We start from the raw sequence: 18114 nt of genomic DNA, 5'->3' as shown, positions 1-18114 counted from the left end.
ATGTGAAGTTATATAGAGTGAAGTCTATTGGTTTTACTTGTTTTGATCTAATCTGAGAAGCCATCCCAATCATCATCTTCTTCGTCTTCTTCCTCCTTTTGCACGACCTTTTCCGCAACCTTTTTGTTTTGTGCAGGCTCCTTTTTGGGTTTTTTAGACTTGGGTTCTTTTGTCTTGGATTTTTGGGTTTTGGTCTTGGGCTCTGAAGCTTTGGTCTTAGACCCAGGGGCTTTGTTTACGGAAGCAAGCTTGGGATCACGGACGAATCCAGCAACGAAAAAGCCTCCCAGACCTTCAGCATCACCAGACCAGCAACGCAGACAGGCTTCTAGATCCTCGTCTGAAAGATCATCCACTGCAGCCGGAGCAGCGTCCGACTCGGCATTCTCCCCCATCTCCCGATCACGTCGGACGCCCCGATGCGTCCACTTGCGCAGTCCACTCGGTTGCTCGTCCCGTCGCAAAAGGCGCCAGCCGCCTTCTTTAGCCACATCTGAGACCAGGACACGTTCCACAACAGCCTCATTTTCAATCAAATGGATAGAACAGGTACTGTAGGTAACATGTGTTGCAGTGGGGAAACTTAAAGCGTGTTCCACGATTCGCGCTTGAAGATTCGACAACTTCGTGAGACGTTCTTGGTCAACACTATCAGTGGCAATATCATTCTCATCTGATGGGGAAGTGTTCAAAGCGCTGGATGCTGCTTTCGGCTTTGGCTCTTCCATCTCATCCTTATCATCAGCACGTTTGCGTTTCTTGCCTTGGCCCTTGGGATTGGGGGCCTTGGATGCTGCGGGTTTGGGCAGTGTAAGTTGAGGTACATCATCGCGACCGATGATTCCACTACCTGAACAACTGGGATCCAGCAAGAGACCTGTGACTTGCTCAAAGCGTTCATCCATTGGATCAAGAGCTAAGAAATCCTGACCTTGTAGCACAGTGACGGTGGGGTCCGCCCCGGCCATAGTGACCATTTTCTGTAGTGTTTTAGACCGCATTCTAGAGGCATCCATGGAGATGATCTGCTTCCGCTTCTCCTTTTGTTGCTTTGCAAGAAGAGATGCCAAGTGGGTGGTTTTATTTCCCGGTGCAGCGCATCCATCGACCAGATCACCTTGCCATGGATCCTGAGGCCCGCGATCACCCAGCAGAAGATAAGCGGGGAAGCACGACGCCTTATCCTGCAGGATAATCTCGCCATTCTTGTATGCAGCAGATGAAGTGAAATCCGCTCCATATGGTACGGCCACCAGATCTGGAATATGGGGATCAACATAAAGCAAATGCTGGGATTTGCGATCGTCTCCCTCCGGTGCCAATTCGGCAAGAGAATCGACATGCCGATAGTCCGAGAACGTTGTGCGCATCTGGTCCTCAAGAGATGAACGGATATTGTTCACGCGCACCCAGCGAGGATAGATGAAATCATTGGGCCCAGCAGCCTCCCGCTTCTCTTTCAAGATCGCAGCCTTGAACTGTTCCACTGAAGCACATCCTCGGCGAACCCGTGCCTTCGTAAACTCTGCCTTCAACCGAACCTTATGCCGCTCAACAGCCTGTCGAATAGTATGCGCTGCCGGGGCCGCGATGCCATTTTTAGAGATGAGGTGATCGTGTACGAGGAGGAGCGCAAGGAGGGGAGATAGCTAAGTAAACAATCAATCAGAGCTGGACAGTCAGTAGGCATATTTTGGAGAATGCCCATGTCGTCTTACCTTGCGTTCGGCATCTAGAAGACCAGCGCGGTCGATAACATCGGCCAGAACAATGTCCCATTTCGCGGCTTCGATGATGAGAGCGTAGATTTGTGCTGGTTTTGCGCGGAGGTCTCGGGCACTGTAGATTCGGGATTTAAAGGAGCCACCTGATGCTGGCTCGGTCAGAATATTGACCGCATCGAAATAGAGTGACATGGCGTTGTCGTCGTCGATTGTTTCGGACGAGAAATTAATTTCGCCGCAGACATGATCTTGTTTGGTCTGTTTGCACTCACCCGAGCCAATCAGAAAGCTCCGTCGGAATCATTTAGTGAGGCTGTTATCGATTTATAGTTAGTGACATTGTCTGTCCCAAGATCCTTGGTAATTTTCTTCACAGTACCTAGTTATTTTCTTGTATCGTTGAAACACATCAGTGGTGCAAATCCCAAGCTTTAGATATAAAAAGCTGCTCCTAGCCGGTTGGTCAAGCCTGCAAATTGTTTCTGAGCCGTACATCATATATATCAGCGAAGATAAGCACGTCCCGCTCCCGGGGCCCCGCCATTTCAATGACAAAGTCCCTCATCTCGACCAATTTCCCTACGGCCCAAACACAATTTAGACACCATGGTACCAAATACGCCTTTTACCACCGTGATCCAACCGCCTCCAGGCCCCAACGCAAAGCTTGTACTCCCAGGCCAAGGTTCAACGAACCCACCTATCTTCAACGATGCAATGATCGTTCGCATGAGGGTATTTGTCGACGAACAAAAATGCTCCGCCGAAGGCGAGATCGACGGCGATGATGCACGAAGTTGGCAATGGGTTATGTACGACCCAGCTTCAGAAAATACGAATGCGCCAGTCGCAGTCATCCGGCTGGTGCCACCTCCACAGCCACCACATGCTCTCCTCACACATCCAGAGGACGTGGGTACAAAAGACCTACCTGCATTTGATTGGGACCATGAGCCATGCATAAAATTAACACGCGTGGCCGTTATGCCTGAGTACCGGGGAAAGGGACTTGGGCGGCGTTTGGTGGATACGGTCCTGGATTGGGCGAGTGATCATGCGGCTGAGATTGATGAGGCCGTGGCACAGTTGGCATCTATGTCGAATGGGACCGCCATTATCAAAAAATGGGATGGTTTGGTTCTTGTGCATGCGCAAGTCGATGTGGAGCAGATGTATCGCGGGTTGGGATTCCAAACGGATGAATCGCTTGGTCGGTGGGACGAGGAAGGAATTGAACATGTGGGAATGTTCCGAAGATTAAAGTTGGCATGATGAAACAATACGAGACGTACAGAAACTCTAAATACAGGGACGTGAAGAAAGTTAGTAGATTGATGTACATAATTCTGTAAGCCAATCCTGGCCTTTTCTTCTCTTTTCCCCACAAGATAGCAAATCATGTGGCAGTAGCCGCGCATCACAGAGTTTAAGATACCAAGTAGAATGGAACAGCAAATTAAGCCTCTCGACTATTGGGTGAACCTGAATGCAATGACGTGAATAACCCGGGGAGGGGCGCCAGTGGCGGCCCATTATTTCGCCTCCCCACATTTCCCCCATCATCCAAAAGTAACAGTCAAACTATAACGATGTCCATACCCATGGTCACGAAATCTCCAGTTTTATTTGAAGCTTGGCAACTTTTTCTTCTAATTCCCCCTCTCCTGCTCTGACGGTGCAAAAGCAAGAGACTACACAGGCTGCCATCCTACTCCCTCTCTGAGCAAAGCATGCAGTACAAGACCACTATTATGTCCTTGGATATTGAAATACCAGATTCTCTGATATCATGACCGTCCTTGAGCAACCTACCAGTTCGATCCTTCGATCTGGCAGTGGGAATGTGGCTCTCGGAATTGCTGTGGTTGCATTCATGGCCATTGCGCTATACAACGCGCTCGAGCTATCGATACTCATTCCGCTCAGTTTCAAACGATACAACACTCTATATTTCTGGGCATTGCTGATATCCACCGTTCTTGGTGTGATTCCCGCCATCCTTGGGCCTAGCTTCCAATTCTTCAACCTAGCACCCCTGTGGTTGAGCTTGACTCTTTCGAACATCGGCTTTATGTTCATGGTGCCCAATCAGTCCGTCGTGCTTTACTCACGGCTGCACCTGGTATCCCAGAGCCCCATGGTGCTAAGCATGGTCAAGTGGTTGGTCATTCTCGGGGGATTCGTTGTTATCCCAGCCATCGTTTTGAACTTTGGATCTTGCTACCTTCCACACGATTCATCGTGGACAAACGGATTCGAAATTTTCGAGCGGTTGCAGTTGACCTGGTTCGTGGCACAGGAGATGTTCATATCTTCAATCTATATCTGGGAAACTATCCAGATGATTCGTATCAGTCCAGAGGGTGACAAACGACGCCACAAGATTCTGTATGAACTAGTTGCCATCAATGTTGCAGCTATCATCATGGATATATCGTTGGTGGTACTTGAATACTTGGGGCTTTATTTCACGCAAGTGATATTCAAGGCCACAGTTTATAGCATTAAACTAAAATTGGAATTCGCGGTGCTGGGAATGTTGGTCTCGATTGTACATTCCCATTCAGACTCAGGGCCACCAGCGTGGGACGCAGATTGGACTACGTCAACGTTCTCATAACGGCATGCTGAATAACATACGAAACCATCTGAAACAATGATTCGATGTTAGAACAAACTAGATCAAATATGTTTCAGTCTCCACGTACTTTGAACATGAGTAATCATGCATGTCTAGACCCTTCCTGATTAGACAGGCCCCTAGATATTACATAACACACACGTGATGATACCGTGTCTTCCGATATTTGTAGAATTGATGGAATCCAATCTACTCCTTTGATTCATTAGCCTTGCATTTCCTCTCGGAAACATATCGTTTGGATCGTACTGTGAGCTTGAGGTGACCCATCCTTGAGTTATCTCTCTGTACAGCTCTCAGTGATACCATGTTGCGCTCATCCGTGGGACTGGGCAGGGCCCGAGTTCCAGCTTTGCGCCAACCACTTTCGAGCCGTTTCGTGAAATCCAACTCTGCGATTAATGTTGCTCGTACGGCCAGAGCGAATTCCACCGTGACAAACCTCGACAACTTCCCCGCAATCGGCGAGAAACTTCACGGATTCACCGTTCGCGAGAAAAAGCATGTCCCGGAACTGCACCTCACAGCGGTCCGACTGACTCATGACAAGACCGACGCCGACTACTTGCATGTGGCTAGAGACGACAAGAACAATGTTTTTGGTATCGGATTCAAGACCAACCCGCCAGATGCGACAGGCGTGCCCCATATTCTTGAGCACACTACATTATGTGGAAGCGAAAAGTAAGCAACTAAATCACGGACAGCACCGTTCAACTGCTGATAATCCATCATTATAGGTATCCTATTCGCGACCCGTTCTTTAAGATGCTTCCGAGATCGCTTTCGAACTTCATGAATGCCTTCACCTCCTCTGATCACACCACCTACCCGTTCGCTACAACCAACCCTCAGGATTTCCAAAACCTTTTGTCTGTGTATCTCGACGCGACATTGCACCCCCTGCTCAAGAAGGATGATTTCCGACAGGAAGGATGGCGACTGGGCCCCGAGGACCCTCGCGCTCTGCTGACCGATCCCGAGCAGAAGGCCGAGTTGGAGGACATTGTGTTCAAGGGCGTTGTCTACAACGAGATGAAGGGTCAGATGTCCGATGCAAATTACCTGTATTACATTCAGTTCAAGGAGAATATTTTCCCGGCGATGAACAACTCGGGAGGCGACCCGGAGTACATCACGGACCTTACCCACGAACAGCTGACCGACTTTTCGAAGCGCAACTACCATCCAAGCAATTCCAAGATCTTAACTTACGGTGATATGCCGTTGGGAGGTCACTTGGAACAGATTGGAGCAGTTTTGGATGGATTTGAAAAGGGCCAGCCGGATACTGATTTGAAGCTGCCTCTGGATCTCAACAAGCCGGTGAATGTGACCGTCTCCGGACCGATCGACACATTCTCCAGCGAAGATAAGCAGCACAAAACCTCCACTTCCTGGTATATGGGAGACTCGACCGATACCGTGGAGACGTTCTCCGTCGGAATTATTTCATCACTTTTCCTCGATGGTTATGGTTCGCCTATGTATCGGGCCCTCATTGAAAGTGGCCTAGGATCTTCTTTCACTCCCAACACTGGCTTGGATGCATCTGGCAAAGTCCCAATCTTCTCAGTTGGTGTTACTGGCGTTGGTGCCGAGGAAGCAACCCAAGTCAAGCAGGTGATCCAGAATGTCTTCCAAGAATCTGCTTCGGCTGGATTCAGTGACGAGAAGGTGCGTGGATTTCTGCACCAGCTGGAACTTGCGCTGCGACACAAGACTGCCAACTTTGGAATTGGTGTTATGCAGAAGACCATTGCCTCTTGGTTCAATGGTTCCAACCCAATGAAGGACCTGGCCTGGAACGATGTCATTGAGGAGTTCAAGAGAAGATATGAGCAGCCCCGCTACTTGGAATCTCTTGTGGAGAAGTATCTCCTGAATGACCGTTACATGACCTTCACCATGGTCGGTTCCCCAACATTCAACATGGAATTGGATGACAAGGAAGCCATTCGCAAGGAGCAGAAACTTGCCAAGCTCATCGAGGAGCACGGCTCAGTTGAAAATGCCGTGGCTAAGTTGAGTGAAGAGGAGCTGCAGCTTTTGAAGGTGCAGGAAGACGCCCAGAATGCCGACTTGAGTTGTCTTCCGTCGGTGCGGGTGAAGGATATTTCCCGCGAAAAGGAGCGCAAGCTTGTCCGCGAGTCCAAGGTTGACGATGTCGATGTCGTTTGGCGAGAGGCTCCCACGAATGGCCTGACCTACTTCCAGGCTGTCAATACCTTCGAGGATTTGCCCGCTGACCTTCGTCTTCTGATGCCCTTGTTCAATGACTGTATTATGCGGCTCGGTACTGCGAACAAGTCCATGGAGGAATGGGAGGATCTGATCAAATTGAAGACCGGCGGCATCTCGACCTCTGACTTCAACGTGTCATCCGCAACCCATTTGAACCAATTCAAGGAGGGCTTGGACTTCTCTGGATATGCTATTGACAAGAATATTCCCGAGATGCTGGAAATGCTCACCACGTTGGTCACTGAAACTAACTTTTCAAGCCCCTCGGCACCCACAATGATCCAAGAGTTATTGCGTTTGACCACAAATGGAGCTATCGATTCTGTTGCCGGAACTGGCCACCGCTTTGCCGTTAATGCTGCAGCTGCCAGTATCTCGCCAAACCTCTGGGTGCAGGAGCAGCAGTCTGGTCTCGAGCAGTTGCAGGCCACTGCCAACCTCTTGCGCGATGCAGAGTCGTCCCCTGAGCGTCTCCAGGAGTTGATTGAGAAGCTGCGTCTGATTCAGTCATTCGCGATTTCAAAGAACTCCAATCTTCGTGTTCGTATGGTCTGCGAGGCCGAAAGTGCCGCGCAAAACGAGTCTGTCTTGCAAAAGTGGATGGCTGGTCTGCCTCGAGTTCGTTCGCCGCAGTCAACCACCTCCACAGCTGGTTTCCAGCCGTTCGAGAAGGCATTCTACGATCTCCCATATAAGGTCTACTACTCTGGCCAAGTGTCCCAGACTGTGCCATTTGTCGACCCCGCTAGCGCCCCGCTCACAGTGATGTCGCAACTTCTCACACACAACTACCTGCACCCCGAAATCCGAGAGAAGGGTGGCGCTTATGGCGCTGGAGCCAGCAACGGTCCTCTCAAGGGTATCTTCACCTTCATGAGCTACCGCGATCCGAACCCCTTGAACACCCTGAAGGTCTTCCAGAACAGCGGTGTCTTTGCCAGAGATCGTGCATGGTCCGAGCGTGAGATCGAAGAGGCCAAACTTGGCATCTTCCAAGGCCTCGACGCCCCAGTCAGTGTTGACAGCGAGGGATCCCGCTACTTCATGAGCGGAGTCACCCACGAGATGGACCAACACTGGCGAGAGCAAGTCCTTGACGTGACCGCCAAGGATGTGAACGAAGTTGCCGATCGATTCCTGGTGAACGGTTCTCGCAGCGCAACCTGCGTACTCGGCGAGAAGAAGGACTGGGCTGGCTCTGAATGGGATGTGCGCAAGCTATCCATGGGACAACAGGAAGCTTCTCAATAGAGCGCCAGTCCGACATTGCATCTCTCGACTACTACCTGAATCACACAGCTGTCGAGTTCGAAGGGAATATTTCCCGTGTACTTTTAATCGCCCCATGTTCGAGTATTTATGCATCACCCTGTACATACATGTATACTACCGGACCTGATGAATCTCCGGTCTTTTTTTTTTTTTTTTTTTCCTCATCCCTTTCCATTTCCTATACACCGCGCTACAAGATCTATACGTGCTTTATGCACTCGAGCTCCTCATGTCTCCAACCAGCTTCTCCCATTGGTTGATGGATATGGCATCTTTTCATTGATTTCATCGGTGGGATGCAAGCGCAAGAACAACTGGAATGTGAGCCCTTGAGGCACACTTCTTATTTCCGTTTCTCGGAACCGCTCTGGACTTTCAGCCTACGCAGAGCGGACTAAAAACGTGAGAACAGAACTAGCGTATTCGTAGAAATACAGAAAATGACTTGTGTAATTATTTCTTAAACCCATCCAACTCCATATAACTGAAAAATTCGAGTGAGACACCTCGAATAGAAGCTAGCATCCACACAAGCTCATTTCCTGCAAAATATTCGTTTAAGCGGCGCCTCACACATCGTCATTCATCGTTGGCTATCTTCACGCCACAATAAACTTTTTGCCAGATTCTTCTCGAAATTCAAAGCCCCGCCCTTTCTACGCTCCGAGAGAGCTTGAACGCGTGAGGTTGAGACGGAGCACGACAACCCGTTGGATATTCAGACGTAGAAGTCGACGGAGCCTCACTCTCCGTTGTGGGGCAAACATGGCGGGGATGTGGCGCTATTGCATAAGTGCTCTGCAAGTGCTAACCTATAAAACGGCCACAAATGCCATTGTTGGGTTGAGATTGAGGGTAGACTAAATCTAGAGGTTATATTCCAAAGATTCTCCAATATTTCATATTCGATTCATCCATCATGGCGACAACAACATCTACAATGACCAACAATGGTACACTGGAAACAAAAGCACCAGAGACCTCACAGCAAGATTCGTTCTTCGAAGATGTCCACTTCCTAGGTGATAAGGAAGGTCGCGTGGTCATCCGCTCACCCCCGAAATTCGAGAATAAAGAAGCAGAGCGCGCATACCATAAGCAGCATCTGGCCGTTGCATTCCGTGTATTCGCGAAGCAGGGCTTCGACGAGGGTGTCGCGGGACACATCTCTCTTAGAGATCCGATTAACCCTAGTAAGCAAGCACTTCACCCTCAACGGCCTATCATAGAAACTTAAGGTCCAATTAAGTTCCTAAAATTACACTAACACCATGGATAAATATAGAGTACTTCTGGATCAACCCACTCAGCATGCACTTCTCCATGATAAGCGTCTCAGACCTAGTCCTAGTGAACGAATCAGGTCAAGTTCTTCCAGGAGGTGCCCAACACCCAATCAACGGCCCAGCCTTCGCAATCCACAGCGAAATCCACAAAGCCAGACCAGATCTCAACGCAGCCTGTCACGCACACTCCATCTACGGGAAAGCCTTCTCGTGCTACGGCCGACCAATCGAGATGCTATACCAGGACGCACTACGCTTCTACAATGATCTAGCGGTGTACAACCAATACGGCGGGACAGTAGTCTCGACCGAAGAAGGCGCTCGCATCGCCAAAGCGCTCGGCCCAACATGTCGGAGTGTGATTCTGCAAAACCATGGCATGATCACTTGTGGTCGGACAGTGGATGAAGCCGCCTTCCTGTTTATTGCGTTGGATCGATGCTGTCATTCGCAGTTGCTCGCTAATGCAGCTACCGGGCCGGGCTGGGAGAAGATCTATATTGGTAAAGAGGAGGCGGAGATGACGCATAAGAAGAGTGGGAATTCGAGTAAGATGTGGTTGGCTTTCCAGCCGTATTATGATCAGGTTGTTAAGGAGGATCCGGCGGTTTTGGAGTAGTACCCACATCCACGGATATCAGGTCATGCATGTGAGTTGTTTTGGGATTGTGATAGGCGTTGCAGTTGTGATGAAAGATGCAAGTACAAGTTAGTCTAGATTGCTAAAAATATAACTTTGGAATTTTGGTATTGTGAAGATGAAGATCCGTGCGGACTTGAGTAAGTTGCATGATGCATGCCGGGTGATTCCACTTATCGTCAGATATACAGAAATAGGTTTGTATTTATAGAGAGTTATTTTAGGCATGACTGATTGTCTGCCATTTCTCATTTATGCACTATGTATTCCATCCATGCTAATCCAAGGGTATAAGCTAAAAGAACCTCCAAAAATGCCCAAAATCCATGCTGTAAATGTGTAATCGTAAAGGAAGAACAAATCAGATAATTCGCTCCTCGACCCATATCTGTAATGTATTATTAGCCAATGAGCCAACTCCCTTCCAAGTGCAAGATTAACTTACCTCCATTTTCCCCATTTCGCTCCCTTCCCGTCGAGCAATCTCTCGAGCTGAGCCTAGGAGTAGGTCCAGATCCTCCTGGTCTACCATAGTAATCATATCACCATCATCTTGGACCTTGATTTTCAGGGAATGTTTGAAGCCGAATTTCTCACGAATACGGGTCTCAAAATCCGCATATTCGATCGTAGGCCCGATTATGATGTATCTGATGTCGTCTGGCGCGTGTACCTTTGTGCGGAATTTTCGTACTTCCGGTCTTTTGGAGTTTGCACGTCTTGAGAACCGTGCTGGGGATCTAGTGCGCCGCTGCGAAGTAGGTGAACCACCTTCAGGTGCTGCACCTACTAGCTCAAAGCTTCCATCTTTTAGTGGTTCGCCCGCACATACTTCATCGACATATTCATCCTCTTCGTTGATGTATTGTGGGGGTTGGTGTCGACTTCCTCGGCCGTAGCCTGAGTTATGATGGGGCCTGGATCCTGGAAATGGGTCGTGCGGGTCCATCTGTGCGTATTCTTGAGGCGAATAGTCGTTATCACTGTGATTCCTTCGGTGTCCTTCTTGTTGGCGAGAACGGCTTGGATCTTGTGAATACCCGCGGATGTTTTGTTGCCGAGATGTCAGACCACGAGGTTCCGATGCTGTTCGGGTTGTTCCAATTCGTGGTTTTTCTGTAGATGCTTGAGAAAGTGGTGGCGGTGCGAGTGGTGCTGCACCTTCTGGTACACTGGGCCGACGGTCCAAGCCAGCGCCTGTGCGTTCTAGATCTAGCCGTAGCGAGGGTCGCGCATTGTTACGAAGTGAGGAAGTACGATGGTGGCTGCTTCCTGAAGAGGATCCATTGCTGGTAGAGCGGTCGTCGGGTGGTGGCGTTGGTGGAAATACGTTGCGGTTCAACGGGGGTTCTGATTGTTGACGAGTGCGACTGCTTAGATTCTTATGGACCATATTGGTGGCTGCAAAAGACATTCCATCCCGGTCCTCGAATGCTGTCTTGTCGATGACAATCGGTCTCCAGTTATGTTCTGCGCCCTGACGCCGGTCTGATTGAGCAACCAAGCGGGACTTGCCCAGGTAATCCTTGGATTTAAGATTTTTGACTTTAGCAGCATTCGGACGGTAGATAGTTCCTACAGGAATTGAAAAAACCGTGTAACCCTGGGTCTCAGTCAGCAAATTGAATCTCAACTTCCTTCCAAGGAGGCATACATCTGCATTTTCACGTATGGCATCCTCGATGACATCGTGATCTTCCGTGACTTTCTCCCTGGCAGCAAACTGCATGTCTTTCATACCAGGTTCGATTTGTTGAAGATAGATATAGCATAGACCACGATTAAACAACACCTCACATGAATACAAACGAAACCTAAGGCCTAGTTGTTCATAATCGATGGACGTGTTCCCTCGAAGGTAGAGTAATGTGTCGTTGAAATTCGCCAAGGCTTCTTCGAAATCACCGAGTAAGAAATTCGATACGCCTTGTTGAAAATAGGCGATGGCAAGATACCGATCCAGCCCAACTGATCGTTGATAACAATCAACCTGCACAATAAGGTTAGTGAGATATCCCAGCCTCTTCACGATTTAGGTTGACGTACGGCTTTCTCATGCTCTCCTAAAGTCGCATGAATCACACCAAGGTTAAACAGAATCTTAGATGTGTCTGCAATTTCGTTGAAGAGCCGGATGGCTTCTTCGAATTCTTGATGATCATAGCAGTCCAGGGCGTTAACCCACGTTTCAATTTCCTGTTCTGCAATCAGTATGGGAATCATGCAATGCACTCCTATTTCCCCTTACCTGTTTCAAAGACATCCTGCCAATATGCTTGAAAGACAACACACGATGGCCCCAAGATCCTCAATTGACCACAATCCTAAGATTGAACGAGATTTTCCACCAGGCCAGGTCAAGCACACAAATAGATCCAATGTGTACACCGCTAATCGGCGGGGCGGGAGAACGTCACTTCGGCGGGATCCTCAAGTGACATATAGGGAGAACCCCCCCCTTCAACTATTATTAAAATTTGTTGGTACCAATGTGGACACAATACCGGATACGAATGTGAGCAACCAAACTTTGAAAACCGATGCCAAGGCCCGTCACCCAAGTTTTGTCGAAGAGAAAATGAGCTGCGGGACGGCTTGGGAGCGGGTCACGACCTTGATTGGAATCTGGTCGTGACAGACCGGAAGGTCCTTTCTTCGAGGGGAGGATTACTGGAGGTTGGATACGATGCACGCGATAGAAGCCGATGTGATCCCGTCCAAAGGGAATCGGGGAAATGATCAGTCAAAAAAATGTATTTATAGAATGCGATCCCGCGATACTTCCAAAAGACCCGGTGGCTGACCGAATCAGCCAAGAGGGGAGGAGGGAGGTGGTTACTCTCCGATCACGGTGGTCCGAGTTGCGAACGCAGGATATCCCGGCAACCTGGAAGCGCCCCATGAGGCGGATAAGGGGAGAACGTGGTGCAGCGGGGAGTGGAAACAAAAGGGGGGAAGATTTGTCGGAAGCAAAGCGAATAAAAAGCAAAAATCCAAAAAATCCAAAAAATCCCGGAACCTGCAGAGGGGCTGCACCGAGGGGCAGGGAGACCTAACGCACACTTACTGGAACGGTTAGTCAACCCGAAGAGAAGCGCCCAGTGAATGGGCCAAAAATAACTTGCGTTGCACCTGCAGGAGATTTATGCACGCCTCGATCAATCAGATCAAAGAAGCAGTAATTTCGCAGTTAACGCCTGTGAGTGGACAGCTTAGTCTTTTTTTGCTTGGAGTCTATGCATCGATATGGATCCCTAGAGTCCATATATGACGGTATAGCAGTGGCTCAGTGGGAAGATCATCTTAAAGACTCGTGGCCAATCCCTTGGGAATCATTCTCCAGATTTGCGACATGGGTTATCCATGACCCCTGTTACACAACCGCACTTGTGCAGGAGCTCATTTGGAGGAGATTGGTTATTTTCTTTTCAGCCGTTGTCCAATTGGACTGAACATCGCGAATCTTCATTTCCGATGTGAAGAGGGGGCGGGGGGCATAAGCTGTGGGACCGGACCCATCACAAGGGAACGACGTTTGGACCGACAGGGTTGGTGGTTGGCTCGAGCGAACGGGCCGCGAGGGACCGGAAGAAATTCCAAGGCTGATGTCCACAATCTGAGGTTCTGCAGAGAATAGCGCTGTCATTGGTCCAGGCCCACTGAACACTTGCCACGGCGCTTCCAGTGCTTTATTTAGTCGTCCAGTACCCCATCTGCGGGGAACGCGATTCCTTCTCGCTTCAGACATACCCTTTTGAGAGGGGAAGGAATCCACCGAGTGGTTGGGAAGCCAGCTAGGGTTAGCGTGATGCTTAAAATGCACGAATATCCAGATTGGACTAGCGATTCCAAGAAACCGGAAAAAGGAACTTTTGAAAGCTCCAGGGCTGCATCTTCAATCACCTGATCTGGCCCAGAGTGCCGGGACATTCCTTATCGTCACGTTATCGCCATCGTCATCGTTATTATCGATCAGCGCCACATGTCTCCCACTACTTAGATGGGGTGACTCGAACATGAAATTGTCAGAAATTGCATTCTCGGCCATTGTTCATAGTGCTTCTGCCTTCAAAGTATGTGAGGCTGCTATTGTAGGTACATCATTGCTTCTGAGGGGTTTCTTTCATGTCTTAGTGAGATAAATTTTAACTAATGTCACATTGATACTATCCCCAGCTTTGAAGGAGAGCCAAGAAGCTAACTATGTTCTAGGTAGAATGCATGCCATATCTACTAGTAGGACGTACTGGGGTGCCCGAATGGAGCCTGCGCATGCGCATACAGTAGAGTCACAAAACACTAAGCCCTTTTAGGTACCCGCCTTCTAGTAAAGCGGCTCAAGTAGGCGGTGTGTCTCTACTGCCGTCATTAAAATCGAAGCATAGAGCGAATTTCAACGCTGCAGTGCACCGTTCATGATTCATTCATACTCTCATTTACTATTTTACAGCAGAAAGACAAGTGAACATGCTGGCGTTCACTTAAAAATCTAGATGCAATCAAAGACCCCTTTTTTTCTGACCTGTTTCATTCTCTTTTTTCCTACCCAACCATCCCGACTTTTGCGTCATGGCTTCCTCCCGGCCTCATGCTGCCGATGAGGCAGCCTACCTGCAGGCACTGAATGTTGATGTGCAGAATCAAGATGATCTGGAGCGAGACTTGGCTCAAAAGGTTAGAACTCGCCTATAACAGCAATTTATCTGAAGTGCTGGCTAACATTCCTTAGGCCGATAAATTGCTGGCTGAGAAGGCGGAAGAAAACGAGACCAAACGCCTGGAAAAGGCTTTGACTGAGTTAGAGTATGTTCCTTTGTAGTCCAAAATTGCCAGACTAATATGCTTACATTCTGTACAGCAAAGCCGATGCCCAGATTCGACGACTACAGGATCGCCTCGCCCAGCCCTTGGGTACCGCCACCCAAAACCTTCGCCGCGTCGAACTTGACCGACTCAGGTCGCGCCGAGCTGAAATAGTAAAGGATGTGCAGGATATTCAAAAACGAATTGATGGGCAAAGGGAAGTCCAGCAGGCAGCTTCCTCCAGTCATGGGTCAGGTCGGCTGGCGAACGAGTCTCGACGCGACTACCTCCTGCGAACCGGTCAGATTACCCCGTTCGACCTCATAAATACCGGTGGATCAGAGGGACCTGCCGCAGCTCTACATGATGCCCTTGCGGGTGCAGAGGATGAACAAAGAGTCAAGGAAGAACGAGAGCAAGCCCGCCATGATGCTTCCCACCGCAACCTTGTGCGCCCTGGCCACGACTTTGACGATAGTGAAAGTAGCGCTACCAGTAGTGTGAAGCGCCAAAAGGTGGATGCCGGTCCTTCGCCTCTTAGCTCAACGCCCGGATCAACCCCAGTCAGGATGAAAATCCGCATGCCCCGCCGTTCCCTCTCCCCTTCGTCGTCCGCAAGTTATGTTGCGTCTGAAGCTTCCAGCGTCAAGTCCGAAGACGAAGAGTACATGCCTGAAACACTCCCCGAGACAAATATGACTGGCAAGCGCAAACGGCATTTGGACGTTAAGGACAAAGGAGATGATCTGGAGGATCTCAGCGGTGTGGATGATGGCGATGAGTCTGTTTACCAGGAACGTTTGTTGATATGGACGAAAGCTCGGAGTGAAGCCCGTCGGCGTGAGCGACCCGATTATCAGGAAGATCCAAATGAGGACGAATGGCATAGGCCACATCCTAAATATCCCGATCTTGAACTCCCCAATGGACTCAACGTCCCCGGAGACATCGCACACTACCTCTTTTCATACCAAAAAACAGGTGTTCAGTGGCTGTGGGAGCTTCACCAACAGTCGGTTGGTGGTATAGTTGGAGATGAAATGGGTTTGGGAAAGACAGTACAAGCTATCACCTATGTTGCTGCCCTACACCACAGCAAAATGTACTCCAAACCTACTATTGTAGTCTGTCCTGCAACTCTCATGGTCCAGTGGGTCACTGAATTCCACAATTGGTGGCCCGCGCTGCGTGTCTCGATCTTGCACTCTTCTGGAAGTGGAATGCTCAACCTGAAAAAAGAGAGCAGACGAGAAGATGTGCTGACCTCGGAGATGATGGGTACTGGTGGTTCTCACAGTCTTTCTTCCGGTCAGAAGGCCGCGAAGAAAATCCTCAAGCGAGTCGTCGAGGAAGGTCACGTTCTGGTGACAACATACTCCGGCCTGCAGTCCTATGCAGATGATTTGACCGGTATTGAATGGGGGGCCGCCATCCTCGACGAAGGCCATAAGATTCGCAACCCTGATGCCGGGATAACGTTCAGCTGCAAAGAGTTGCGTACACCTCACCGCATCATCTTGTCTGGTACCCCCATTCAAAACAGTCTTACCGACCTCTGGTCTCTCTTTGATTTTGTTTTCCCAATGCGCCTCGGCACACTTGTTACATTCAAGAACCAATTTGAAATCCCTATACGTCAAGGCGGTTACGCTTCTGCCTCCAACCTCCAGGTACAAACTGCCGCCAAGTGTGCGGAGACATTGAAAGATGCCATCACACCGTACCTCCTCCAGCGATTCAAGACCGATGTCGCATCTGATCTCCCGAAGAAAAGTGAGCAAGTCATTTTTTGCAAGCTAACACAATACCAGCGCTCTATGTACCAACGGTATTTGAATTCGGAAGATATGCAGTCTATCTGCAAGGGGAAAAAAAAGTCTTTTGCAGGCATTGATATCCTCCGCAAGATCTGCAACCACCCGGACCTCGTGAATCGGCAACTTACCCACCTCGGAAGTGACTACGGCCGCGAAGATCGCTCGGGTAAAATGCAAGTTTTGAGAAGCCTGCTTGAGCTCTGGAGGGACACTGGACATAAGACTTTACTCTTTGCCCAAACTGTGCAGATGCTGGACATTTTGGAGAAGTTTGTTCGTTCTCTTGGTGGATTCGCATTTCGTCGGATGGATGGATCAACTCAGATCCCCAAGCGACATGCCATTGTCAGCGAGTTCAATGTCGATCCGGATCTCCACGTGTTTCTTCTTACTACGAAGGTAGGAGGTATCGGCATCAATCTCACTGGTGCTGATCGAGTCATCATATTCGATCCCGACTGGAATCCGTCCACTGATATGCAAGCCTGCGAGCGCGCATGGCGTCTTGGCCAGAAACGTGATGTGACAATTTTTCGGCTCATGATGAAGGGCACTATCGAAGAGAAGATCTACCACCGTCAGATTTTCAAGCAATTTATGACCAACAAAATTACCAAAGATCCCCAACAGCGGGAAGGTTTCCAACTTAACGACCTCTATGATCTATTCACGCTTACCGAGGAGAATGACGGGGAGCTGGAAACGACTCAACTCTTCAAGAACGCAGAAGTAACATACCAAGAAGAGCAGAAGGAGGGTCCGAAGCCCAGCTTTCCATCTAGGAAGCGCGTCACTAGTAGGAATCCTACGCCAAAGACCAAACCTCCTTCCCCAGTTCACGTTAAAACCGAGGAATCCGATGACCTGGGCCAGGTTCAAGGAATTGCCAACGTGGAAGACTTCAAAATTGCAGTCGCTGTCAAGGCGGAAAATGATACCGAAGACTCCAGCAACGACCAAAACACCGATCAGAATGGCGATGGCAAACAGGCCGAAGACCGCCTCATGCATAGCATTTTCTCCCGTTCAGGTGTCCACGCTGCCCTTGAACACGACCAGATTATAAATGGCAAACGAGTAGTTCAAGCAGATCCCAAGATGGTCGAAGCTCAAGCTCGCCGTTTTGCCAATGAAAGTGCCTCTGCACTCCGAAAAGCTGAAGAAGCCGCTCGCTCGGTTCCAATTGGACTACCCACATGGACCGGCCAATTTGGTGTCGCTGGCCGTGACATGGGTGGAAGCTCAGCGCGTCCGGGTCGAGGAGGACCCTCATCTGCTTCTCTCCTCACAAACCTGAACCCCGGTGCGGCATTGAATACCCCAGGCGGTCCTTCTCGGTCTACCCCAGCTTACATGCCTCGTGGCGAAGAGTTTTTGCCCTTAATCCAAAACTTCTTCCGCTCGCATCGAGGCCCCATTACCTCACAAGTGATCATCAACAACTTTAATCACTATTGTGCGACTGAGCAGCGCCAGCAGGAGTTTTACGCTGTGTTGAAGAGAATTGCCGAGCTCGGCCCACCACAACGGGGTCGTAGGCTTTGGGCTTTAAAAAAAAGCAAGAACGCTTCTCCTCGCCCGCGACCTGAGAACACTTCTACTCCACGGTCACGGACCTGAAGGTGTTCTTATCGGTACACGCCATGATCAAGAAGAAAACTTTGTAATATAGGTGAAATTTACGACG

The 18114-nt window shown here is 49.5% G+C and overlaps 7 protein-coding genes across 7 annotated transcripts; 5 read left to right on the top strand and 2 right to left on the bottom strand.

The window, feature by feature from the left end:
- Positions 1-47: 47 nt before the first annotated feature.
- N7484_004822 (rRNA (cytosine-C5-)-methyltransferase RCM1) lies at positions 48-1916 on the bottom strand (the record flags this gene model as incomplete). Its single annotated transcript, XM_057115242.1, has 2 exons — positions 48-1649; positions 1719-1916. 2 exons carry the CDS (start codon positions 1914-1916, stop codon positions 48-50), a joined length of 1800 nt encoding a protein of 599 aa, XP_056975382.1.
- A 414-nt stretch (positions 1917-2330) lies between these two features.
- N7484_004821 (GNAT family N-acetyltransferase) lies at positions 2331-2996 on the top strand (the record flags this gene model as incomplete). The annotated part of the gene is made up of 1 exon (XM_057115241.1): positions 2331-2996. The coding sequence occupies one exon, from the start codon at positions 2331-2333 to the stop codon at positions 2994-2996; it is 666 nt and encodes a 221-aa protein (XP_056975381.1).
- A 517-nt stretch (positions 2997-3513) lies between these two features.
- N7484_004820 (uncharacterized protein) lies at positions 3514-4344 on the top strand (the record flags this gene model as incomplete). The annotated part of the gene is made up of 1 exon (XM_057115240.1): positions 3514-4344. One exon carries the CDS (start codon positions 3514-3516, stop codon positions 4342-4344), a length of 831 nt encoding a protein of 276 aa, XP_056975380.1.
- Positions 4345-4672: 328 nt separating this feature from the next.
- Positions 4673-7860, top strand: cym1 (pitrilysin family metalloprotease cym1; the record flags this gene model as incomplete). Its single annotated transcript, XM_057115239.1, has 2 exons — positions 4673-5049; positions 5106-7860. The coding sequence occupies 2 exons, from the start codon at positions 4673-4675 to the stop codon at positions 7858-7860; spliced, it is 3132 nt and encodes a 1043-aa protein (XP_056975379.1).
- Positions 7861-8800: 940 nt separating this feature from the next.
- Positions 8801-9786, top strand: N7484_004818 (class II aldolase/adducin family protein; the record flags this gene model as incomplete). The annotated part of the gene is made up of 2 exons (XM_057115238.1): positions 8801-9074; positions 9167-9786. 2 exons carry the CDS (start codon positions 8801-8803, stop codon positions 9784-9786), a joined length of 894 nt encoding a protein of 297 aa, XP_056975378.1.
- A 382-nt stretch (positions 9787-10168) lies between these two features.
- On the bottom strand, positions 10169-12070 carry N7484_004817 (putative PB1 domain protein; the record flags this gene model as incomplete). The annotated part of the gene is made up of 5 exons (XM_057115237.1): positions 10169-10195; positions 10253-11410; positions 11462-11797; positions 11854-12003; positions 12056-12070. The coding sequence occupies 5 exons, from the start codon at positions 12068-12070 to the stop codon at positions 10169-10171; spliced, it is 1686 nt and encodes a 561-aa protein (XP_056975377.1).
- A 2306-nt stretch (positions 12071-14376) lies between these two features.
- N7484_004816 (DNA-dependent ATPase RAD26) lies at positions 14377-18047 on the top strand (the record flags this gene model as incomplete). The annotated part of the gene is made up of 3 exons (XM_057115236.1): positions 14377-14481; positions 14537-14610; positions 14666-18047. 3 exons carry the CDS (start codon positions 14377-14379, stop codon positions 18045-18047), a joined length of 3561 nt encoding a protein of 1186 aa, XP_056975376.1.
- Positions 18048-18114: the final 67 nt, after the last annotated feature.

Source organism: Penicillium longicatenatum, assembly GCF_028827895.1.
Source record: "Penicillium longicatenatum strain IBT 33135 chromosome Unknown contig_2_segment0_segment0, whole genome shotgun sequence".
NCBI lineage: Eukaryota > Fungi > Ascomycota > Eurotiomycetes > Eurotiales > Aspergillaceae > Penicillium > Penicillium longicatenatum.
The sequence above is the reverse complement of the archived record's forward strand: the minus strand, read 5'-3'. Positions and strand labels throughout refer to the sequence as shown.